The 26,200-nt window shown below is 38.0% G+C and overlaps 1 protein-coding gene across 2 annotated transcripts in view; it reads left to right on the top strand.

Moving 5' to 3' along the window:
* The window catches only part of HTR7 (5-hydroxytryptamine receptor 7), an 85,235-nt gene extending 59,443 nt beyond the window's left edge, over positions 1-25,792 (top strand). Inside the window, exons 2-3 of one of the 2 annotated variants that reach the window (XM_027839820.1) lie at positions 12,414-13,166; positions 24,030-25,792. In XM_027839820.1, coding sequence (XP_027695621.1) covers positions 12,414-13,166; positions 24,030-24,072 — 796 coding nt within the window. In that variant the 3' untranslated portion in view covers positions 24,073-25,792. Of the gene's footprint in view, positions 1-12,413; positions 13,172-24,029 lie in introns of both variants that reach the window. The other variant, XM_027839821.1, reaches the window with a different exon arrangement.
* Positions 25,793-26,200: the final 408 nt, after the last annotated feature.

Raw genomic sequence — 26,200 nt, 5'->3', positions numbered from 1 at the left:
GCATATGTAAGAGGAACAGCTAACCACCAGCAAGAAGTCTCCTGATATGTGCATCTTTTCTGAGCAATTAATGTGAAAAAGGTCAGGCCTGGAAAGAATCACAGATAAGGGAGACATCTTTGACAGTTACACATTGAATTTGTGTATATATTTAAAGAAAAGCAAGCTGTGTGTAACAGAGATTCACAATTTCACATACATTCCTCTTTCCTTGTTCTACTATTTTTATGGAAATGCACATTTCATTTGGTGTTTGTTAAGTTCAGAATAAAAAAAAATTAGAGAGAATACGGTCAGGCCTAAAAATTATTCTGGTTATCACGATGTCTATTGTCTTAGCTCACCCAGTGTAACCACCTTCACCCTCCTGGGGAATATTATCTTGAAACAAAAATTAGAAGGACTTAAAAGTCCCTAAGTCAGATGGTCAGTACTGAAAAAAAAAATTAATGTAATGGTTTTTCATCGTAACTCATTTGATACTGGCATATGCTAAGGAACAGGGGTCAAGGGAAGGCCTAGGAGTTTGACAATAGTACAAACCCAATATATGGCTCTATGTTGTTGTTCAGTCATGTCCAACTCTTTGGGACCCCATGGGCCACACTGTCCACTGGGGTTTTCCTGGCAAAAGTATTGTAGTGGTTTGCCATTTTCTTCTCCCGTGGAGTAAGGCAAACAGAGATTAAGTGACTTGCCCAGTGTCACATAGCTAGTAAGTGTCTGAGGCTGGATTTGAACTTAGGTCTCCCTGACTCCAGCCCAGCCCACTATCCACTGAGCCACCTAGCTGCCTCTACATGGGATCTGTGCTCATTCTCTATGAACTTTGTGTTTTAGCTCTTATAATCTCTACAGATTCTGTCACTTTCTAATCCCATACGGACTCGCTCTCAGGACATGCTATTTCTTCATGTTTTCTTGCTTAATTCTCACTGAAATCTTCTCATACTACTGTGCTACATTTCTCAGATTTGTCCAACTAGACAGATTCCAGCCTGAGGCTACTTGCTTCTAAATAACAACTTCCAGTAGTTAGTAGAAGTGTATATAGCATCCTCTGGGCTCACTCTCCCAGCTCACACTGGCATTGGTGGGTCCCAGATGGACCAATGCTACCTCAGGTTCTAGAGGTAAACCTATAGGTGACTGAGAATAAAAGCTAGCTTCTACATGTTGTTTTAAGGTCGGTCAAGTGCTCTATCTTGTTTAATTTATTTATTTATTTATTTATTTATTTTTTTTGGCTAGGCAATGGGGTTAAGTGACTTGCCCAGGGTCACATAGCTAGTAAGTTTCTAAGGATGGATTTGTGCTAGCTCTTCCTGACTCCAGACCCAGCTCTCTACCTGCTGTGCCACTTGGCTGCCTCTATGGACTGCTCCTAACCTTCAGCCTCACGAGTCCCACTGATGTGATTGTCATTAAGTCAGCAGATTCATGAGCAAGCAACGTCAGGGACATTGACACAAGCAATATAGCAAGCACAGTAGTTACAGAGCATTAGCTGTTTTTGATAGCCACCTGGAGCATACTTCCTCACAAATATGCATAGACTCAGAGGAGAGGGAAGACACAAACTTAAAAGCACAGTGGTAATGAGGCACATCTGTAGAGAATACATGTGGCCAAGGCAACTCAGAATTCTGGAACAAAGGGGACTCCATGCTCTTTCTTTCTCCAAGGAGTTTTCACAGAGTTAGCTGTGGGCAGAATGCTGGTATTGGAGACGGACGAGTCACTCTGTGGGTCTGCTGCTCTAACTGTCCACAGAGCGTGATATCTCACTCAGCTGGCTGGTTGGCTGGCTCAGAGGGGCTCGTTTCCTGGAGCGTATGGGCTCTCTGTTGCATGGCCAGTCTTATTTGGGGAAAGGCCAGGCAAGTCCCTTGGCTGCTGGGCAGAATCCTCTGGGTATGTCTGTGTTGGCTAGCCTGATCTGTCAGGCACGCTGGCTTTGCTCTTCATTTTGTACAGGAGTCTTCACCTTCTCTAGCCTTAGGTTTGGCTGGATATTACTGTGCTCTTTCTTCTGGTGTGTTAACTGCGGTCTTTTAAACCAGAGTACTACTGTGCTGTTTTATAAAGGGCAGAAACCCTTGGCCCAAATTTAACAGAAGCGTCTTCAGTTCTGCTCCCTTGGGGCTTCAGCTCAAAGATTTATGAACTCCTAGGCAGAAAGTGGCAAAGATATATCCTCTCCTTAACTCTAGTTCTTCCTGGATGAGAGCTAGTTTCCCTTGGGGAAGGACCCCATCCTAAAATTATCCAATTACATTTCTCAGATTCGTCTTGAGTCTTCTGCAAAAAGAGAGCCTGGAGTCAGTCTGTGTCCTAGGCGCAAGTTCACTGTCTCTGCTGGCCTTTTTTAGATTCATTTGATTAATCCAAAGCCTCAGTCTTTCCTGAGGTGTGAAATACTTTATTTGTACCTGAAATGACCTCTCCTTTACATTTCCTGGTTTCTGTCTTTGCTCTTATGTCCAATACCTTTCTGAAGGCTAAATAAGGCATTCCCTTCCATATAGACCCCTGTTTCTGGGATAGAGTGCCAAATTTTGGAATCAGGAAGATTTGTGTTCAAACTCTGCTTCTGACACTTATTATCTGTGTGACCATGGTCAAGGCACCCTCCTGGATCTCAGTTTCTTTGTGTCAAGGGGGGTAGTTGAGTTGGTCCTTGACTAGTTGATTCCCCGCACCTCTACCACCCTTTCTTTATAAGACTGCATCAATCAGAGCAGGGGAAAATCAATTAGTCAAGGGTCCCTGAGTCCCTCAGTTGGTGGTGGCTACACTGTGGGAGGCATTCCCAAATGGCAGGAGATGGGGGAAGTAACCTTCCCATTCTGCTATAAGTGGGGTTTTCAGCCTTACTATATTCCAAACTTCTGACAAGATCCTCTTTACTTTTGCCTGAATTATTAATCTATAATAATGAAAGCCCAGCAGAATTCATTGATCTAAAAAACCATTCCCAACAATTCACATGGAATGGGACTGGGGGCATAGGCAGCAGATCTTATTTTCTATGTAGGCACAGATTATAACTTCCTAAGCCTATTTTGCTCTTAACCTCCTGGCTTAATGGTACCCGTAGTGCTAGAAGCATTCAGTTCTGGAGCAGATAGTATTTGGGCACTTTTGTTGCCCCAGACACTGTATTTAAAAAGTTTGTTATTTTTTTTTTAGGGGAAAAACCCAACAAACCACTCCAGACAGCTGCCAACAGTATCCACCATATCTAATTAATAGGAAGTATTTATATGAGAAGTATTAAACACTAGAATTATAAAACTTACAGAATCACTGTAGATTTTCCTTTGAATCATAATGTTAAGAATTATACCACACAGAGTAGAAAGAATGAAATCTGCACTTTGAAGGAAAATAGGCTTTCATTAGAACCCTTGTGTTGCTTTCAATACTAACTCTAGTCTTAAATGTCATCAAGTATAACTTTATTTATGTGGATTTCTGAATGCAATAAAGAAAATATCTAAAGTTAATCAAATAAAACAATTTGAGCTTTGGAATCCTGGAATCTCAGACCTGAAAGGGACATTGGCCAAAATCCTAGCCCAATCTCTTACCTAATGCAGGAAATATCTCTAACAAATGTAGTCTATGTTTGAACACCCCTAGTAATGAGAGTTAACTTCCTCAATAAGGTAGACCCATTCCAGTATTTAATAACTAATTATTAGGATGTTTCTTCTGCTGAGCCAATATATGTTTCCCTATCACTCATTGGCCCTAGTTTTTTCTCCTCTGGAATTGCAAAGAATAGATGTAATCCCTCTTCTACCCGACATCCCTTGCTATATTTCGAAACAGAGATCATGGGCTTCTCTAGGCCAAACATACTCTTTTTCTTCAGTTGATTCTTATATGATATTTAATGATCAATACTTCTTTAGAAGGCTTTGAGGGTCAGATTCTCCTGTGTTTGAAGAAGCATATTAACCATTTTTGGTCAGTGATACCCCTCTATCCCTATCTTTTGCCTCCCAGTGCCATAGTAAACATCCTTGGAGCACAGAATCTCATGAATGAAAGGATTTTACCTGAATTCAGAATTAGACCAAGTATATATTTAAGGTAGTTAAATAACTATGCTTGTGTGGAGTGGTCCTTTAAGGATTGCACAGTTTCTCAAGGTGAATGGAGAGGTTTTATAAGAAGGAGAAATACTTATACCTTTCTCTCTTGAGATGAGATTTTGGCTGCCTAGGATAGAGAAGAGTGGTGGAAGGAGGAAACTTGGAACATTTTCTGGTCAATGGAATCCTTTAGGACAGGCTAAAGCAAAGTATCAAAGAATGAAAAAGAAAACTGAAAGTTTCTTCTGTTCACATTACCAAATGCTCTCAACCATCCAAATATTTTTCTCTTAGGATGCAAATAAGAAGCAAGTTTGATAGTATAGATCAGATGACATGATTAGACTGGATCTGACCTCAACTGTTATCATGGTGGTCTTTTGTTTAGTCATTTCAGTTGTGTCCAACTTTTCATGACCCCATTTGGGGTTTTCTTGGCAAAGATATTGGGGAAGTTTACCATTTCCTTCTTCAGCTCAATTCATAGATAAGGAAATGAGGCAAACAGGGTTAAGTGACTTGTCCAGAGTCATCCAGCTAGTAAGTGTCTGAGGCCAGATTTGAACTCAGGAAGATGAATCTTCCTGACTCCAGGCCTGGAATTCTATCCATTGAGCCATCTAGCTGCCCACTGTGGTCTTACTCAACAATATATGTAGTTGCTGGAACCGAACAATCCATGAACCCGTGAATACTTTTTCTCCATTTCACCCACAATGCTGACACCAAAGGAGAAGGTCCTAGAATACTAAGGATGCTGGTGCTCTATGCCTCTTAGTCTCCATCAATCTTTCCCCCCTTATAATAGATATCATCATGACATCTATTGACTATTACTAAATGTATTCTAACCATTAAGTTGAGTCTTTATTTGCACCAAATAACTGGTACACCAGTCCCCTTCATGCTCCCTGGCATCTCTAAATAGTCAAAAGGAAGCTTCCATTTGCTCCAGCAATTACCCTTATAAGAACCAATGCCATGAAACCACTGATTAAGATGGAAATGTGAAAGGTCCTAGGGGTGTCCGGCTCTCTTGACACATGCCCCAGCAAATACTTAAAGGGGAACAAGATGGAACAATGATCAAGAAAACTAAAGAGAAATACTAGTAATACTAGTAAGCTCTTCCATTCAACCCAGAACTTCACAAGAAAATGTCTAGAAAATTGTAGAGGCACTATAGACCAGGGAAAGCAGAAGCCAGCAGGAACTCTGATAGACAGGGCCTAAAGTTAATAGGATCTCAAGCTTGGGTTGTCAAAGCAATAGTCGGGGTGGAGAGTAGGAGTCATCCTCTTATAGGTCACTATATACTGTACTGTGAGACAGGGCCAGACAATGCATTCATACTTTGAAGATATGATTGCCACTCCCACCCCAAGACACCGGAATTCAGTGTTTCTCTAGGAGTTTCAGCAAAGAACAGAACCAGTACACTGTTGAGGTAGCCCATGTGCTGGGGGTTGGGGGTGGGGTGCCCTCCAGGGAGCCTGAGACCAGCATTATTTCTAATATTTGGTTGGGGTCTAGTGAGAACTTCTAGCAGGAAATTCTGCAAGGAGAAAGAGACAAGAGAGGGTTCTGAGACCAACACCTACCTTGGGCTACCAGGAGACAAATGCAGAAGCTAGAGCTAGTGGCAAAGGGTAAGGTTTAATTCCAGATGCCTTATCTAGAAATGCTGGTGCAGTGACACCCGAACTATGGAGGGGACAGGATCACACTGAGCCTGCTTACTTCATTTAAGAGTATGGGAGGGGAGAAACTTGGTAGTGGCAATTTTATTAATAAAATTATTCAAGTCCTAAGCATCTTTGCTAAGAGAAAGAGAAAGGGGAATTCAAAAAGGACAGGGATTTTCCATGCTTTTGAAAATCTCTTTCTGACATATGCTATTTCCATTCACAATTTGTAGATTCCCAAATAAAAGAAAAAGAATTCCACAATAAGATGAAGCATAGCAATGAAGTTCAAGTAATAATCTGATTCATTAGATAGAGCAGTAGTTAACTTGTGGGATATCTTGGAGGATCAATTTTCTAAAACCCTTGAATCTGTTTTTAACCTCTCTTGCTAAGGCTGTTCCTTTTATTGGGAGTGGGACCTAGTCAAAATGAATTCAAGAGATATATCAATTAATTTGAATTAGCCAAAGACTTCTTCCTTCTGTTAGTCTAATCATTACTTTAATCCAATCAAAGCATGGACTACTCTCCAGTGGATAAATCAAGACCCCTTTGTCTTTGTTTAGTCATTGACCTAATTCCATTCTGAGTGAGAGCAGATTTTTTTCCTTGAACTTTGATTTATTAATAGATACAGGTTAGGCTTTGAAAAGGATATAAAAAAGATTTCAGGATAGGATGTTGATTGAGAATTGATAAGGTTTTCCATTTAAGTGGGACCAAGGACTTCAAACAAAGTACTGTCCTAATATTATTTTGTAATATCTATCCTAATGGACTGGGTGTCATTACTCTACCACAATATGATATTCTAAAATGTAAAAGAAAAAAATTATAACCAAGAATAAATTCCCTGCAAAATTTAATATACTTATACATGAGAAAAATAGGTCTTTAATGGAATAGAGGATCTTCTAGCATTTCTGATAAAATAATAAGATTATTAATATTAACATTCCTTCTTTCCCTACATACCTCTGTGTAAAGAGGGGAGTGTAGGAGATAAAGAGAGGGAATATTATAAAAAGATATGATGGAGGAATAAACAAAATCAACAATTGTAACTGAATGTGTATGAAATGAACTTACTCATGAAGTGGTGGAAAGTAGCTGAATGGATTAGAAAGCAGAATCCAACAATATACAGTTATCTCTTCCACATCATGACTTTCCCCGTTGTGGTTTCTATATATTGTGGGTCAGCATAAAAAATTAAACAGGAATTAAATGGGAGTTTTTTGGAAGCCTCAGACAACATGCGAAGGCCAGCAGACAACACAGAAAAAGTTTAGAAACTCAAAAATACATAAAATATATGTATAGTATTATATAATATCAACATATTTTATCTTTTAATCCCATATTAATTCAGACTTTTTCTCTGGTACAAAAAGAGGGTCAAAAAATTTTACGCAGATTTTCCAGATCATGGGGGTGCCATGCCCCTAACCCCTGCAATGTGGAAGAGATAACTATATTATTCAAGAAATAAACTTGAAAAATAAAGGTTGACTCAGAGGTGAAATGAGAGGTTGGAGCAGAATTTATCATGTCTCAGGAGAATTTTTAAAAAAGCAGGAATGACAATTATAATCTTAGATAAAACAAATTTTAAAAATACATGGTTAAAAGAAATAAGCAGGGCACTAGATTGTGTTTAAAGTCACTGTTGATAATGAAATAAAATCATCCTTAACATATAGGCTCCAAATGGCATACATAGCTTCTAAGTACTGAATGGAAAAACCAATTAAATTACTGTGAGAAATTGACAGAAAACTCAAATAGTTGGGAACTTCTATGAGCACCTTACAGACCTAAATAAATGTAACTGAGAAGATAAATGAAGAGAGAAGTTAAGACATTGAATAGAATTTTAGAAAAGCTAGATGTGCAAGATCTCTGGTGAATAATGAATTGGAATCAAAGAATATTCATATTTCTCATCTATGCACATTACTGTTAAAAACTGAATATGTGTTAGGGCATAAACGCCCCATTAAATGTAGTAGAGTAGAAATATTAAACATATTCTTTATTGACTAAAAGGCAATGAAATAGAAATTTTAATCAATAATGGGAATTGAACAAAAAATCCAAATTTAAAGAGAGGCTAAATAATATAATTCTAAAGGATACTGTAAGTCAAAGAACAAATTATAGAAGTAACATAATTTTATTGAAGAAACTATTAATGATGAAACACACTAAAACTTTTGGGATGCAGTCAAAGCAGTTATTAGGGAAAAAATGTCTATTCTTATCAAATGCTTTCTAGAGATAAAGAACAGAGCATTGAATTGGGCAAAAAAGAATAAGAAAACAAGTAAAAAAATCTACAACTACACACAAAAATAGAAATTCTGAAAATCAAATTAGAGAGAAACAAAAATGAAGCAAAAAAATTGAAGTGATAAATAAATCAAGAACATAAAAAAACTAATAAAATAGATAAACCTTAAGCAATCTGATAAAAAGAAAGGAAAACCAAATTACCATACTCAAAAATAAAATGAAAATTTATGACATATGAAGAAGAAATCATGGAAATTATATGAAACTATTTTGTTGAACGTGCCAAGAGTTGATAACAAATGTTATGAATAATTATTTACAAAAATATTAAACACTCAAAATTGTAAAACAAAAAAATGGAGAATTTAAATAGCTCAGTCTCAGGAAAAAAAAAATGAACTAAAGTAAACTCAGTAAGACTAAGACCAGATGGATTTACAAGTGAATCTTGCCAAAATTGAAAGAACAATTACCTCTGAAATTGCATCATTGCTTTTAAAAATAGAGAAAGAAGACACCCTACTAAACTTCTATAAAGAAAATATGGTCTTGATATTTAAACCAGGGGGAGATAGAGAAAAGACGGAAACTATTGACCGATATCTTTATCAATATTCATGCAACAATTGAATTAAAAATGAGCAAAGATGCAACAACTACATGTTTAAATTGGTTATATGTGATTAGTATATAGTAGATATTAAGTTGTATAGTATGTGGTATATGTTAGGTTCGAGTTATACTGGGAACATAGGTTTGGTTCAATTTCAAGAAAATGATAAATATAATAGACTGTATTAATAACAAAAATTTTAAAAATCACAAAATTATATCAACAGATGTAGATTAAAAAACTTGATAAAATACAGCATCTATTTATGTAAAAAATTTAAGATATAGAAATAAATGAAGCCTATTTTGTAAGTGGTAAAAATGTCTATCTAAAACCAAGATATAGCATTATCTTCATTTTTTAAAGTATAACTTATTCTACCTTAGTAAATTCCATCAAGGGAATAAAAGAAATGTCATTCTGGTGTTACACTTTTCCCAATATAAAGTCTCTCAAAGTAGGATCTAAATCTATTATGTGAATAAAGCATGATTAGCTATCTTAATGATAATTATAGCTTTATCTTTAATGGAGAAATACTAGAGGTCTTTCTAGTAAGATCAGGAATAAAGAAAGATTATCCATTATCACCACTATCATTTGATATGGAAATGTAGTGAAGGGTATCTCCTCATCTATTTTGTTTATTGATATGACATTTTATATTTAAGTTGTATATCCATTTGGAATTTGTTATGGTATCTATGTGAAATATTAATCTAAATTTGATTTCTACCAGGCTACTTTGCTAATTAATTTCTAGGAGTTTTGTCAAATTGTAAGCCCCCCGCTGCCCCCTTCTCCACCAAATAGTTCTTGTCCTTGGATTTGTTGAATATCATGTACATTGCTTCTGGCTCTTAGGTACTTAATCTGTTCCACTGATCAATGGTGCAAGTTGATTACATTGGTAGAAGACTTCTTGAGAAGAAGAGGAAGAATGGTGATCTCTTCTGAGAATTGTGACCAGGAGGAGGGAAAGACTTGGGGCAGCATGGAGGTGACCAGGACTAGGAGGATGAATAGTGTCTGATTCCAATTTAGTTGGGAACCATATGAGACTTAAGAATCTGAGAGATGGGTAGCAAATACTAGTAGGATCAGTTTTCAATCAATAATATCAAGGCTGTCTCACTGGAGATTTCAACCCCCAACCCCCACCCCCTCTGCCTTCCATCTTTCTGATCTGTGAGTCTTGGAAGAACTTGTTTCTCAAGCTACCCTGGGAATGAAGGGGGGTGAATTTGTATGTTTTTGGAAATGTATGCTGATATACTTTGCTGGATTTTTTTTTAATTATATTCATTTCCATTTTGATTAACTCTATTATCATTTAAATACTATGGGTGACCTGGGTCTATAGCATAGGGAACTACTAAACATCTAGATCTAACAACTTCAGATATCCTCAGCTTTTTTTTTTTTTAACTGGGTTTAGGCAAGAGAACCAAAGAGAGAAGAAACCATTTAAAGTCCTCACATTTGAACTCAGTTCTGGGAAGGTACAAAACTGACTGTGGATTCCTTTTCCTTCTCAGTGCTTGTGCTGATCCACCAACCAAATTGTCCTGGGGAGCTGATAGCATTGTTTGGAGGTTGGTGCAGGGAAGTGATTGTTGTATCTTCATCACCGTTTTTACTTTCTCACAGAGAGCTCTTGCGTTAGGCACACTCTCTTTTTCCCCTGCCTTGTACCTCTCGTAACTCATGTTAATTCCACCTCCAGTAATCTCTTTTCACACATGCACACCCATCCTCTGGAACCAACTTCTGCCTTCCCCTCTATTTCTCGGTCTTCATTGTTACCTCAGGAAAATCTTTCTGCCTTTTCAGTTCTTTCCCCTGTTCCATTCAGGAGCCAAGAATGACACAAACTATAGCTGGCAAGCTTGAAAAGAGATCTAGTGATGCATCTGTATCAAAGAAAAGGGAAGTCATAAGTTTTCAATTGAAATTAGATATAACAGAACCAGGGCCATCATCCTTGAAAGCTTCTAGAAGGCTCCTTCAGAACTGCCACTTAAGTAAGCTTCCATCTACCTCCTCATCCTCCTTTAATTGGATTTAATGAAATCTTATTTTCCTGGAGTAACAGATTTCAAGATAAATGAAAATATTTATGCAATTTTATTGGTTTTCTCTTTTGTTTACTAGTATTGCAACAGTAAATTTTCTCCTATTGTGTGTGGGGCAGGGAGGGTGATGGAAAACGTGTGTTATTTCAGCTATGTTAGGGTTTAAATTGGGGATTCTTAACCTGGGGTTTGGGAACTTACTTTTTAAAAATTCTTATAACTGTATTTCAATAGAATTGGTTTTCTTTGGTATTTCATGTATTTTGTTTTATGTATTTATAAGCATTATTCTGAGAAGGGGTATCCAAGCTTTATCATAGCTCTAAAGGGGTTCATGACACAAAAATGGTTTAAGAATCCCTGCTGACCTGGGACACTTTTTATACCATTGTTTCTAGGGAAAAATACGTTCCAGGTTCCAAATAAGATCTTACAAGTGAACTTTGGGAATTTAACCTGTTTGTAAGTTGGGGACTATCTCTGCTTTCCTTCTGCCTTATTTTGAAATGAAGCATAATAACAAATCAACTCTCAAACCAGTTGTGGCATTATTGGAGCTTACCATGTCTAATACTAATACAAGGGAAGATGGAAAAAAAAAAAACAAAACCCAGACACCTATAAAGGAATTGAATTGGGCAAAGGTGAATTATTGTATATATTTATTCATTTTTATTTTCTGAAGGTTTATTTTATTTTATTTTAGCAATCTATAAAATCCCTAAGGACAGAGACGGCAGTTTTTTTTAAAATTTTACTTAGTATCCAGTTAGAGTTGATAAAGATTTTTTTTTAAAGTAGATTTTTGGAGATGTGTCCTTTGTATTGGTAGCCTCAGAACTTAGGGTAACCCTCAGAGGTTCCATTTGACATATACTGTCATGTGTGACTTAAGCATTGTGATCTGAATCTTCTGAAATTCCAAGTTATTATTCTTTCCTGTTTTGAAAGTTTGATATGGTCTGATAACAAAATTGCTTTCATCTCACCCCCAAAGATGAAGATGTTAAAATGAATTCACTGCAGCTGACAATATAACTACTGAAGAAATAAGTGAAGGTTTAATATGATCATCTTGAAAACCTTGGTGCACATAGATCAACTCTAGAGACCTCTCTATATGAACCGTAGAACTATATAGAGAACATATGTATTCAATATAAACTAAGGTTTTAAAGAGAATTATATTAGACTCTACTGTGTTTTTAGAGACTAGGTGGCACAGTGGATAGAGTGCCAGACCTAGAGTCAGAAAGACTCATCATCCTGAGTTCAAATCTGGCCTCAGACACTTACTAGCTGTGTGACTCTGGGCAAGTCACTCAATCCTATTTACCTTGGTTTTCTTATCTGTAAAATGGGCTGGAGAAGGAAATGGCAAACTGCTCCATTATCTCTGCCAAGAAAATTCCAAATGGAGTCACAACGAGTTGTACACAACTGAAAACAACCGAATGACAATAACAATGATACTGTAGAGCATGACTGACCCATATACTGCATGAAGGGAAAACCCTTGAGCCCAATGGATTTGGTTTGGTTGAGTATGAGTCTTACAGATAATGTGAAATGGATAATGTTTATTTCTCCTTTCTGCACCCATTCATTCACACAGTAACTTTGCATTTTTTTTTTCCAGGTATCTAGGGATAACAAGACCCCTGACATATCCGGTGAGACAGAATGGCAAATGTATGGCCAAAATGATCCTTTCCGTGTGGCTTCTCTCTGCTTCGATCACTTTACCTCCTCTCTTTGGCTGGGCTCAGAATGTTAATGACGATAAAGTTTGCTTAATCAGCCAGGATTTTGGCTACACAATTTATTCCACTGCAGTTGCATTTTACATCCCCATGTCTGTGATGCTTTTCATGTACTACCAGATTTACAAGGCTGCCAAGAGAAGTGCTGCTAAACATAAATTTACCGGGTTTCCCCGGGTTGAAGAAAACAACGAAGGTGTCATTTCAGTCAATGGCATGGTGAAGCTCCACAAGGATCCCGAAGAGTGTGCCAATTTTTCCAGACTCCTTAAACAGGAGAGGAAAAACATCTCCATCTTTAAAAGGGAGCAGAAAGCAGCCACCACCCTTGGGATTATTGTCGGGGCCTTTACTATATGTTGGCTACCGTTTTTCATCCTCTCGACAGCAAGACCATTTATCTGTGGGACTTCCTGTAGCTGCATCCCCTTGTGGATGGAGAGAACATTCCTGTGGCTAGGCTATGCAAACTCCCTCATTAACCCTTTTATATATGCCTTCTTCAATCGAGACCTGAGGACCACCTATCGCAACCTGCTGCAGTGCCGATACAGGAATATCAACCGGAAACTTTCAGCTGCAGGGATGCACGAAGCTCTGAAGCTGGCCGAGAGACCTGAATTTGTGCTGTAAGGTCATTTGTCGTTGTTGACATCCTTCATGCCCTTTTATTATCTTCTAAGTGTTTCAGATCTCATCTGCCATCCCCATCCCTGCCCCTATCATGTTCAAATTTCAATGTATCTTCAAAGGCCAAGTTAGACTAAAGAAATTGGATAAATTTCTGAAGCAGTGTGAAAGGAGTGCTGGACTTGGATTCAAATCTTGATTCTGCAACTTAACCTAACCCTAACTCTCACCTGGGATAAGTCACCTAAACTTTCTGGGTCTCAGTTTCCTAATCTGAAAAATGAGAGATGGGCTAGACAATCTCTAATACTCATTCTAGTCTGTTGCTCTATGATACCATGCTTTATGAAAGGTAGCAGTTTAATTTTCTAATAGCTTGCAGAGCTGATAAACCAAAGAGGAAAGTTGCCACCCACATGAATAAGACAAGGAATTTTAATGAATGTTTCCCCTTATCACCCTGTGACCAAGAGATGGTGCTTCAGGCTTTAGTTGTCACTCCCCTCTGTTTACAACGTTCTATATTCGAGGACCATATCTGTATCAGCCCAAATTTTCCATGAGGTAGGGAAATACAGGGTTTCTTTAAGTGTCTTTGGGTCAATCTTTGTGTATGTGGCCTCCGAGGACTATAAGCCAGAAAGTGAATTATTTATAAGCCCCCTATTGCTAGGACCTCACCCCTCCCCAGCCCCTTATGCCATTTTTATAACTGAAGGTAGTTAATATGTACTTTAAAAAAATGTATGTATGCTGGGGTAGCTAGGTGGTACAGTGGATAGGGCACTGCCCCTAATGTAAGGAGGACCAGAGTTCAAATCTGGTCTCAGACACTTACTAGTTGTGTGACCCTGGGTAAGTCATTTAACCCCAATTCCTCCAAAACCATACACACACACACACAGACATGTACATGTGTGTATATACACATATATATGTGTGTGTATGTATATACACATGTGTATATAATGTATCATTTTCAGTTAGCAAAAGATTATCTTTCTCCCACCCCTACTGAAAAAAAACAACAAAAAATCAAATTTACATAATGTGTATATACATATATATGTATACATATATAGGTATATATATATATATATATATAGTCAAGCAAAAATAAATTTCTTCTTTGACTATGTCCAAAAATGTAGGTTAACATGTACTTTGAATGCTGTATCAAAAATGAAGGATGAGGTTAAGTACTGAGTATAAAGCTCTACTAATTCAAGTGAATTATAGCAGTAAAAAGTCTGACTCATGGAATATTTTAGAAGAAATACAATTTTTACTCTTTCAATGGCATATAATAACTCCAACCAAGCTGACAAGAGGAGCAGACATTTTTCAGCAGCAGAATTTAAAAATAGAGGAGAATAATTTGTAAATGCTTATTAACTCTTGCAATCAGTCAGCAGGTATTGAGCATTTACTAACCACGTAGAGATAGACCAGAAATAAAGATGATCCTTGGTGATAAGGAACTCATTCTCTAGTTGGGAGAACATCAGATAGACAGTTAGGGAAGGAGACAACATATAATAAAGTTAGTTGTGTGCTAGAGGTGAAATGGATCAGGATTTAGAGGTGAAGATCACCATTAGTTGGAGGAGTCAGGGAAGGCTTCTTGGTAGAAGTGGTACTTTTGCTGAATCTGAAAGGACAGGTAGAAGTTTGATAGAACAGAGTATTTTAGCAAACATGAATAGCATTTGCAAAAGCATGGAAGCAATGATTAATGTGGTGTGTAGGTTGGTGGTAAATATTAAGTAACTAGTACTGGCTCTTGTGGAAAAGGTTTGTATTGAGGAAAAGCAGGATTTAAGGTGGAGCCAGATTATGGAGACTTTTAAAGGGTAGACTGAGGGATTTGGTCATTGTAGGATTCTGAGAGGGGATTATGATGGACATTTTTTTTCCCAGATGATTAACCTAGAAGTAGAGGATTGTTTGAGGAGCAGAGACTCAAGATTAGGAGACCTGTCATATTCCTAGATGGGGGAGAGAGGTCTATTCTAGGGTGGTAGCTGGAGAAATGGCTTGAAAAGTGGTGAATAAGAGAGACTGTGAAGGAGAAATGATAGGACTTGGTGACTGGTAGAGAAACATGGAGAAAAAGAGGAATAGAAAGTAACTCCAAGATTTTGATTCTAGAAGAATGGCAATACCACCAGTGGATGTGAGGAAAGTGGAAAGGAAAGCTGGTTTAGGGAAGAAGGTAATGACTTCCATTTTAGACACGTTGATAATGAAGTCATCTGTGTGGAAATGTCCATCAGGGATTTGGAAATGTTCTTGTTGTTGTTGAGTCATGACTGACTCTTCGTGACCCTACTTGGGGTTTTCTTGGCAAAGATGTTGAAGTGATTTGTCATTTCCTTCTCCAGTATGTTCCCATTTTACAGATGAGGAACTGAGGCAAATAGGGGTTAAGTGACTTGCCCAGCAAGTGTCTGAGGCTGGATTTGAACTCAGATCTTCCTTACTCCAGGTCCAGCCCTCCATCCACTGGACCACCTAGCTGCCCCAGACATTTGGAAATATGGGTTTGGAATTTGAGCTGAAAAAAGCAGAATTGAGAGTCATGAGGCTAGAGGTGAAAGTAGAAGGTATGATAGAGGATGATACCTCAAGGACTTGAGAGAGCAGAGGTCTAAAGACTGAGCTGTAGGGGATGCCTATAGTATGGGAGTTAAAAAGGAAAAATCTGAGAAATCAAAAGAAAAGCAGACAAGGAGTCTTTGGTGTCATGTAAACATACAGATGACAGTTTCAAGGAGAAGGTGGTCAGTAGTAGAGGAGCAGAATAGGACAATGGAAAGAACGTTGCATTGGAGTCAGAGGATGGAGTTCTCCTCCCGCCTCTGCCACTTTTTATCTGTATGACCTTGGACAATCTGCAAGCACTTACTAAGCACTGACTGTGTGCAAGGCACAAGTTAACCTTACTGGGCCTCAGTTTCTTCCTTGGTAAAATGAGGGCATTGAGCTTGATGACCTGAAGTTTCTTCCAGCTCTATAATACCTGGCTTGTGGTAGGAACTTTAGAGTAACAAGGTAGAGGGAATGAGTGGTGAGGGAACTGAAGCTTCAAATATGGTTCACTAGTTTAAGAAGTTTGGTAGGGAATAGGAGATAGAGAAGACAGTATGTGGAAGAAAAATGCTTCTGTAAGTGACTAGAAAGTTCAGGAGGATCATTGAAATGGTTTGTTTGTTTTTTTTTTCCCCAAGATTGGGAAGGCCTGAGTATGTTTGAAAGCAGAAGCTACGGGGCCACTGATGTCAGAGAGATTGAAGATATTTGAGAAGGGGGAAAATAATGAAATAATTTCCCTTCTCTGCCCCCTCCCCTCTCCATAATGTCAGAAGGACTTGGGCCAAGAAGCTGGGTGGAGAAAATGCCTTTAAATTGTGTGGATGACTTCTTCTGAGAATGACAAGAAGGGAAAAGAAGATAAAGAAGATAAAGAATGTAATTATAAGCTGTTAGAACTGGAAAAGATCTTAGCAATAATCTGGCCCAACTCTTTCATTTTTACAGATGAGTAGACTGAGACCAAGAGAGTTAAAAAGACTTGTCCAACTTCACATAGTTAATTACTGGAAGATCCAAGAGTAGTGCCTTGATTGTTTCCACGACATCATGCTGCCTTCTACATATATAAATAGAGATATGAGGAAATGAAGATGGGGGTGGATGAGCCATTCAACATTATTGCTTTGTGCATGGCAGGAGCAGATAAAGCCATAGAACTTTGTTGAAAGGGGAGAGCAGGATTAGAGTCTGAATACAGTAGCGAGGGTTGGAATAACTGCAGTAGGAAATGACCTAGGCAGAGGCTCACATTGACAGGATGCTCCAAGACTTATAGTGGGCTTTCCTTGTAAGTTCACATCCTTGAGAAGTTAGTGCTGGTAATCTTATTTTCCCTAGTTTACAGATAGGAAAATTGAATCTTAAAGAAGTGAATTGATCTGCTTGGGTCTTGTTATCAATGTTAGATTTGGGATTCAAATTCATATCTTCTCACTCTTCAAATTCAGAGCTCTTTTAGTGATACCACAGGTAGTGAGTAGCTGAGATGAAAATGAAAATGGAGGAGGAGGAAAAATATGCAGATCTGTGCTTAAAATGTACCCAAAAGAATTTCCTTAAGAAGGTTAGCATTTCCTTATGCAATCTTGCTTACATGGTTATTCTGCTTAGTAAATCTTTCATAGCACAAAGGTAATCTTCAGCCTAGCCCTACATCTGGAGCACCACTAATTTCCAATTAGTGGAAAGCAAATTAATGAGATTTTACCAAACTGGTCAGAGAACATGCCCAGAATCAAACATTCAGGACAGACTGCATCATGGGAACTTGCATCTCTGCATCTGAAAATGTATCAGGTTAAGCACGCAAGTCCTTACCGCTTCTTTTTCTTCTTTAGCCCTCTTCTGTTTGCCTTTTTTTTTTTTCCCTGCCCTTTTCTTCCTAAGCAGTATTTCAGGATTATCCTTGCCCTCTTTCTTGGAGCTCCAAAGGATACAGCAGCAATTTTCCCAGAGAAAAAACAAGCAATCTTGGTGGAATGGAAAGCAGGGTGCTTAGAGCATTGACCTAGAGCTTACTGCCTCATTTCTTTGTTACCTCCCCTTCCTTTATTCCTTCCTCACCCCAGTGGCAGGCTAATGACTAGGTGTACCATGAAGGGACATAACTTTAGAGTCACCCCAGGAAGCTTCCGAGCCCGGGGGGAAAGAGCCACACCATAGGGCCCCTCCCTTGTTTGCATAGGTCTTAGAACCCTGTGATTCTGTAGCAGCAGAACTAGGGGCTTCTCTGAACCTTCTTTGCCATAGTTGGCAGCAAAGTGGATAATGCTCTGGTATTATCCCTCTCAGGGAGATATGGTAGGCAGGGCTAAGCTTGGGCAAAACGAGGAAGTAAGCTTTTGGCCCTTTATCCTCTTCGTCCTCCCGTCACCCCCTCATGCTACTTTATTACTCAAGAAAAAAATGTAACATAGCCTCTAGGCAGAAAGTTGGAAACTAGGGAACTATAAAGTAGAATAAGGCATCCATTTCCAGACGCGGCCAATGGGCTGTTTTTTTTCTTTTGACTTTACTTATTTATTACAAGGCAGATTCAGTGAGGAGGGGGGAGTTGGTGAGCAATTGGGAAATGACAGTGATGTTTACAATTGAAAAGTCAAATATAAAAAGAAAAAAATGAAGGTGGCAATGAAAATATTATATAAAATATGATATTTTCATCTCCACATATAAAGAAACATTTTGTAAGTATTATAGCTGCTAAAAAAAATGGATCAGGCTGACTTGCTAGGTAGGGACTGTAATGTTTTAACAGGTAATAACCTGTCAGGAATATAGTAGTTGAAATTCTTGCACTGAGTAAGTTACAAGATGTCAATTGATAAATATATAAATATTTATGTTTATAATTTTTGTATTAATAGTTATGGATATCATAAATATATCAATTCACATTTTGAACTATAAATTTATCAATTAATATTTTGGACTCTGCTCTCAAGTTCTAATAATGGTACACTTTTCTCATTGTAGGAAAGAATACAGATTCCAATTCTCATCTTTTACTCTGGCTCAAATGCTAATAAAGGTAGCCGTTGGTGGTGGTTCTGATGAAGGTCAAGGAGCCCATACAATCCCAGAATCTTGGACACCAATTAAAGGGAATTTTCATGCTGACATGCCAAAGGGAATCTAGGCTAATACCAATACTGCACCATTTTGTTAAACATTAACACAGAAGCTCTCAAACTTATTTGGCCTACCACCCCCTTTTCAAAAAAAAAATTACTCAGCACCCTTCTGGAAATCTATTTCCTTTAACCTTTTAATTTTTTTGAAATTTGTATCATTTCAAGAAAATATATGAATTTAAAAACATGACATCTTTAATTTAAGAATTTATTGTAAATTTGTGGGGTTTTTCCTGCATTGAAATTTTGATGACACAATGTAGCATCATGTAACCACATAGTATAGGATTGTAAACAAGTCATTACTCACATATATTCCTGCTGATGCATGCTGGTCTTCCCGACAATGCACAACATGTTCACCTGCCAATACTTGCTTGCTAAGACTTGTCAGCAGACTTGACCACTGATATGTTATAACTTGCCTTTTGTGTGTTTATTTGGAAAATAATGTAATCATTATGACTTTAACTGTTACACAACAGATGAAACATGTACCAATGGTTTTTCATAATTTTCTTACCTTCTTTTCTTTCCTTATGTGTCTACTGCCCCCTTATTTTTATTCAATGCCTACTAATTGTACGAGAAGCTATTGCCACTCCCCTGGATTGTTCCAGCACCCTCCCCTACTTCCCGGGGGCAGTATCGTCCACTTTGGGAGCCTCTGTATTAACACCTCTTTTGGTCTAGCTTGTATTCAGTGAAATGGCTTTACATTTTCCTAATCTAGATTCTTCTGGGGTTTGAGGAAGCCAATCTCCATAAAGGGAAACTTGGTTCTTACGAATGCCTGTTCAACAAATTCAGTACTACAGACATATGGTGATCATGTGCTGTGTACAAGCACAGTGCTTAGGGAGGGAGGGATACCCAAAAGTTTAAGATGTAGTCCTTGATAATCTAGCAAGGAAGATAAGTCATACACAAACAACTATATTACAAATTATATTACCTCTATAAAGTAGAGGTCCAAAGTGCTATATGTAAATTAAAAAGGGGGGGGATTAATTAGGTATGGGGTTGTTATATCTGCCACAAACTCAGGGACTGACTCTGAACTCTGGCACTATCTTGGGGGTCAAGGGAGGGAAGGGCATATGAACTTACATAGCACCTACTATGTGCCAGGCACTTCACTTTCCAAATATTATCTTATTTGATCATTCCAACAACTCTGCAAAGTAGATGCTATTATTAATCCTCATTTTACAGATGAGGAACCTGAGACAAATAAGAGTTAAGTGATTTGCCCAGGGTCACCCCAGTGGTAAGTACCTTAAGCCTGGTTTGAACTTAGTTATTTATGATTCCAGGAAGAAAGACTCTTAGGCTTTATTATATCTTTTGGGGGACTCTTAGACCTTAGCAGTCCTGAGAAGCAAACCCTCTGAGGCATTTCTTAAAAATGTGACCAGACATTAGGCACTCCCTGTTCATTTTGTACCCTTACTGATTTCAGGAGTTTCTATACTGAGCTGACTCTTGGGTCGTTGTGACTGGCATACATGTTTCTGCATTGCAAATCACCTTATCACTGTAGTCTGGAAATGACTTTTCATATCAAACTCTGCAATGGCTTCTCATGGTGTCCAACACATTCCTCTACCCATTTACTACCTTTTCATTGTTATTTGGTGTTAGGAGAATACATGAAATGAATTGGAAGTGGGATGAGGAGAAGACACTTTGTACTCAATAACATAATATTCTTGGATACATTTGTCTTTTGGGAATGTATTCACTTTAAGGAGCAACAGCATTAAGCTGTAATGTGAGCAATATTCTCCCTGCATTGTATTGTGTGTGGGCAGGCACCATTTGAAGCAAATTCAATTGCATTAATTTGCAACTTATATTTTCAAAGTACTTGGTAATCACTTTTAAGTGTCATTGAAGATATTTAATAATTCTTGCTTGCCAAAGGTTGGGACTCTTCTCAAATCTTGATATTTTTCCTAAACATAAAATTAACAGGATTTTAAGTTTATAAAACTCATAGATAGGATAACAAATTAAAGAAGTCCACCAACATTTGTCTTTTTGACTTGGCAAGACTGAGAAAATAAGAGAATTTTAGGGTTATAAGGGATCACGTAGGTCATCCTTTAATTTAAAGCTTAATTTAATTCCTTAGTTAATTAATTCTTTAATTTAAACTTGTTGGGTTTTTGATACATATTCTTCTGATTCCCCTTTCTTTACATCTTATATTTCATGTTATTGAAAGTAATTTTGGGATGATTGACCTAAAATATCTATCATCTTTGAAAAATGTGTGGTCATGGAAGATGAAAGAGTAGCAGCTCTGGATAATCTCTCTCTCTCTCTCTCTCTCTCTCTCTCTCTCTCTGTGTATATATGTATATATATATATGTGTATATATATATGCATATATATGCAATTTGTAAGGTTGGCCTCGTTGAGAAAAAAAATCATTCGTTCAAGCAATATTTGTGGAGTACCTTTTATGTGCTTGTCATTGTTTTAGACACTGCAGAAGATAAAAAAAGAAGTCTAAGGCATACTCTGTGCCTTCCAGAAGTTTGCAATCTCTTTGTCTATATGAGACACTCAGAAGAACATTTAAATCATGCTAAAAAGACAGTAAAAGACAAAAAAAGTGCTAGATGGTAGGATAGATAGTAAGTGCAATAAGAATTCACGAGAAAGAGAGAGAGAGATAGTTAAAGGCTTCACAGAGGAGGTGTGGCTTGAGCTGGGCTTTGAAGAATGGGTGGCATTTGGATAGACAGAAAGGAGAGGGGATGATAATTCCGGCTAGAGGGAAAAGCATGGCCTTTTCATGTATGGAGATGGACATGGCCAAGGTTTGTTTTTGAGAAAATCCTGGATGGAACAGGGTTTTTTTTAGTGGAGAACAATAAGAGACATGGATATAAAGATAGGTTGGAGCCCAGATGATGAAAAATCTAAGAAGTTTGGACCTTGTTCTGTAGGTAGTAGGAAACCATTGGAAAGTTATGAGTTGAAGAGTAGTATGATGAGGAGTATTTTAGGAAGATTAATCTCGTAGTGGTATGGAAGGCCTGTTGGAAGGAGGAATGCTGGGCAGCACTTATGTTATCATAATTATCTAGACCTGAGTTGGCATCATGGTGTAGAGGAATGAGCACTCACTGTATTTGGAGTCAGAGGAACTTCATTCAGATGTGTGACTCTGCCACTTACTTACAACCTGTGCCATCATGGATAAATCACTTTGCCACTGTTGGCCTCAGTTTCCTCATCAGTAAAATGAAGTGGTGTACTTCATAACTTGCAAATTTCCTTCTGTCTTGAAAGCTTGTGTTTCTGAGCTTATGAATCCTGAGGTTATGCAAGATGAAATTTATGTGGAAGGAAGTGAGAATGAAAAAAGGAAGGAAGACATAAGCCTCCGCAACTTTTGGCTTCCATAGCGGATTTGAATGAATAGGAATAATGCGGCCCTTCTATTTTGGAGAAGCTTAGCAGGCATTATCTCGGGCACAGAGAGCTGGTAATACTTCCTATGTGCCACTCTATGATTATGTGGCGCATCTTTTCCATTCCAGCGAATTCCTGAGGTTTCAAAGCAGTCACATTTCTGGTTATAAAACAGTCAGGAAAAGTTATTCCCTACACACTTAATTTTGGTTCATAAAAATGTGGTCTGGAGGTAGGTGAAAGAAGTCTGTTCATGCTGCTGAAGACCTATGGCAGTTATCTGTTTCCAGACCCCATTTCTAAGCTGTTACTCAGGGACTCCAAGATCCAGAAAGAATTTAATCACAGGTCTAGTCCTCAAACCTCGCTCCAATGCCTTCTGATCCCGAATTTATAAATATTTGTTTTCAGTCTTAGCTTTCCTTAGATTTTCTGCTCTTTTTGGAGGCCATTTTATAGTAGAATTATTGGTAGGATGTGTGGCCTCGTTCCAGAAAATTAGGCTTTCATGATACATTTTTCTCTCTAAAAACAATAACAGCAACAACAAAAGACAAAGTAGAGGAATAAAGGCATTTTTGGAAACATTCTTTCAACTTAGCATTAACTCAGCAAATATTGATTATATACTTATTCTATGTTGGCCCTAGGGCTAGTTAGTTTTAGAGCCAGGGATAGAGAGTACACCTGTGATTTCATTGGTATAGCGAACTCCCAGGTAGGGAAACTCCCTTTACCAATATGAATTAGTGCATTCTTAGAACACTGGAGGCTAAATGAATTGCCCAGTGTCACAAAGCCAGTATGTTTCAAAAGCTGGACTTCTACTCATCTTTCTGGCTTTGAAGCTGGACTTCTACCCACTAGGTCATACTGCCTCTTAATTTTGGAAATGCAAAGATAAATAACAGCAGGCTAAACTGGCTTCCTCATGAAATTGTGAACTCCTAGAGACCAAGGGTTGTCTTCTGCTTTATTTTTTTGTCTCCTCAGCACTTAGCACAGTGCCTGGAATACAGTAGGTGCTTAATAAATACTTGTTAACTGACTGAGAAAGAATATAGAAACAACTCCTCTGAGCCTCAGTTTTCTCATATATAAATATTTTCTCATATAGTCCATATATCTCATATAAAATAAATAATATAAAATAAAAATAAAAAATTTCTCATATAGTCCATATATCTTATATGAACTAGCTTGTCTGAGATCCCTTCCAACTCTAAATCAACAGTGCTATGAGTTGCAGAGAGGTTTTACTACATTGAAAAATTGGGTCCTCAAACTCTGAATTCTGTATTCTTTCTGCTGTTCCACAATGCCTCTTTTATGTGCCAGGCTTGTTATTATTCATCATTTTTCTTTTCAAACAAGGTAAATACCATTCCATTTTGTAGGCAATTTTAAGTGTTCTTTTTTTTTTCTTTTTTGCTACAGATCTATCACAAAAGTGAGTTTCTAGATTGTTATTCAGGGCTGCTTCATAAATATGCTGAGTGCTTGGCAGCTTACGAAAATCGGGAAGAAGATGAAAAAGGGCACACTTTTTTTTTCTTAGAAGCACTTCTAACCTCTTTAGAAGCCACAATTGAGTCAACTGCTTTGATTCCATAGGAATTAAATCCATCTACCAAAAAATGAAAAATCAGGTTTATGGTTCTGCTAAATTATTTTCCTGTCTCCTATTTTTTTTTTTTTTGTAGACAAAACTCTGACTACAGTCGGAAAAAAAGTCATGATTCATGATGCAGAGCAGAATGATGGAGCCTGAAATCAACAAGGGGTGAAAGAGGTGACTCACTCCTGGTGAAGAAGTTTCTGGCTTTCAAAACGCAGCTTCTCCTGTGGGAGGAACCATTCAAATGTGACATCAACATGGATGATCCATTGTATGACATGCGCTGATCTGGAGCGGGATGATCTCTCACTCTCTCTTGCTTGCTCTCCATTTGTAAATCAATGCTCTTGTGTACAAATGAAAATCAATGTCTGCGTATGACAGCAAGATCATGTTTTAGCAATAAGCACATCGACAAAACTGAGTTCCATAGAAGATGGAAACACAGTTTCTAGTGCTTCACATCTGTCTAAATATGTATAAGTGAAAGGAAGTCCTAATTCACTGTCCCCATGCTTCTGAGGCAAGATGTTATTATGAAAATTCAGGGATCATTGGTGAAAAAAAGAGCTGTATTTTGTTGTATAACAAATAGATATTTTTTGAGCAAACGCTGGTAAGTCAAGTGTTGAAAATGTTGCATGCTCGTGTTAGAAAACAAAACTACTGTAGTCCGCTAATACAAACCTAGTCCCAAGGCATTGTTTATTTAAAGCCCCTGTCAGGTAGTTTGGCTTTTTTACAGAGGCCCCTGTGTCTTTCCCACAAAAGTACTTTATGTCTTGATCTACTTATTGTTCCTGTAGGACTCATGAATGGATCTAAGGCTGGAAAGGGCCAGAAAGCTTGGCTATAGATTTCCCTTTGCTAACAGTTCTTCCTCAGGGTGCTGAGAGATTAGGGTAATTAATTTCCCAAGGTTCTTGGCAATCCAAGGGGGGAGAAAAGGCTACACTGGGAGCAATCTGTCAGTCAACAAGCATTCATTAAGCACTTACTGTGTACGTAAGTGCTGGGGATACTAAGAGAAGAAAGAACAGAATGGGTTTTCCAAACCTTGAAATGCTTTGTGTTCCAATAACTGGTAGATGCCATTTTGTGACCAGTGGGATTGCACTTCAAGGCTGGTATGCTTGTCCCCTGCATGCTTCTGAATGTTCAGTGGGAAGACCTACTTCCTTTGAGCATAATTGTGCCCAACTTTGTGATATGAGTTTGATGGAAAAAGCAGTGAGGAAGAGCTGGAGTGCCCTAGAACCTTGGCTGAAAGCTCCTGAGAAGGCCATTAGACTAATTCACTGTGATGCCTGCATCTTAAAGCAAATGTGTGCCTTGAGTGATGCAATTCTATCTTGTGTAAGGTCAACAATCAGAGCAGGCTGCTGAACAGAAATGAACCTGTCATTGATCTGACTTGTCAAACTATGAGGTTCAATAAATACAGGCTACAAAAATGGTAGTAATCCTGAGACAGCAGGCCTGAGAGGAGGAAGCCTTGAGCCCAGGTGATGGATGGAGAATCCTACCAGCAGATGGATTTTCCCCACAGTACAGGAGATGATGCAACCCCAGGACTTTGCGGCTTTCTAATAGAGGCCCCAGACCAGATGTGCATGACTTTGCTTCGGCTTTGACTCTTACCAGAACCAGAGAAGCACCTTCATCTCAGACAAAGAGGAGATGGGTGCTTACCTTCTAGACGAAGCTGTATCAATATCTTAACTGCAGGCTTCATAGAGTGACTGTACATAATTATATTCATAATTTAAAGGATTAACTATAGTAAGATAAATGTTGTGTTCCATTTGCAAATGTTTTATTACATTAAATCGAATAAAGTTTATTTATAGCTGCAATAAAGTAAATGATTTTTTTTTTAATTTAAAGGGCCAAAGAGGTAGAAATCATTCAATCAGTCAACGAGTATTTATTAAGCTCCTACTATGGGGCAGACACTGTGCTAAGTTCTAGGGAGAGGTAAAAAACAGACCCTGCCCTCAAGGAGCTCACATTCTGTGGGGGAGAAAAACATGAACATAGCCAGGTACATATGAGATCTATCCAGAGCAGACAAAATGTTATCTCAGAGAGGAAAATGGTTTCGCAAGCAGAATGGCAGAATTGGAGGGCTCCCAACAACAGACTGAACAGGTCTCCTAAATGGACAACAAGTCCCAACGGCAGGCTCATAATTTAATTTTTTTACCTAGATTCAGCCAATAACATTTTTTGAATGACATTTTTTTCATGGTAGCA

The sequence above is a fragment of the Vombatus ursinus genome, unplaced genomic scaffold (assembly GCF_900497805.2).
Source record: "Vombatus ursinus unplaced genomic scaffold, bare-nosed wombat genome assembly UNPS02014833.1, whole genome shotgun sequence".
Classification (NCBI taxonomy): domain Eukaryota; kingdom Metazoa; phylum Chordata; class Mammalia; order Diprotodontia; family Vombatidae; genus Vombatus; species Vombatus ursinus.
Note: the sequence above shows the minus strand (reverse complement) of the source record. Positions and strands in the feature narration are given on the sequence as shown.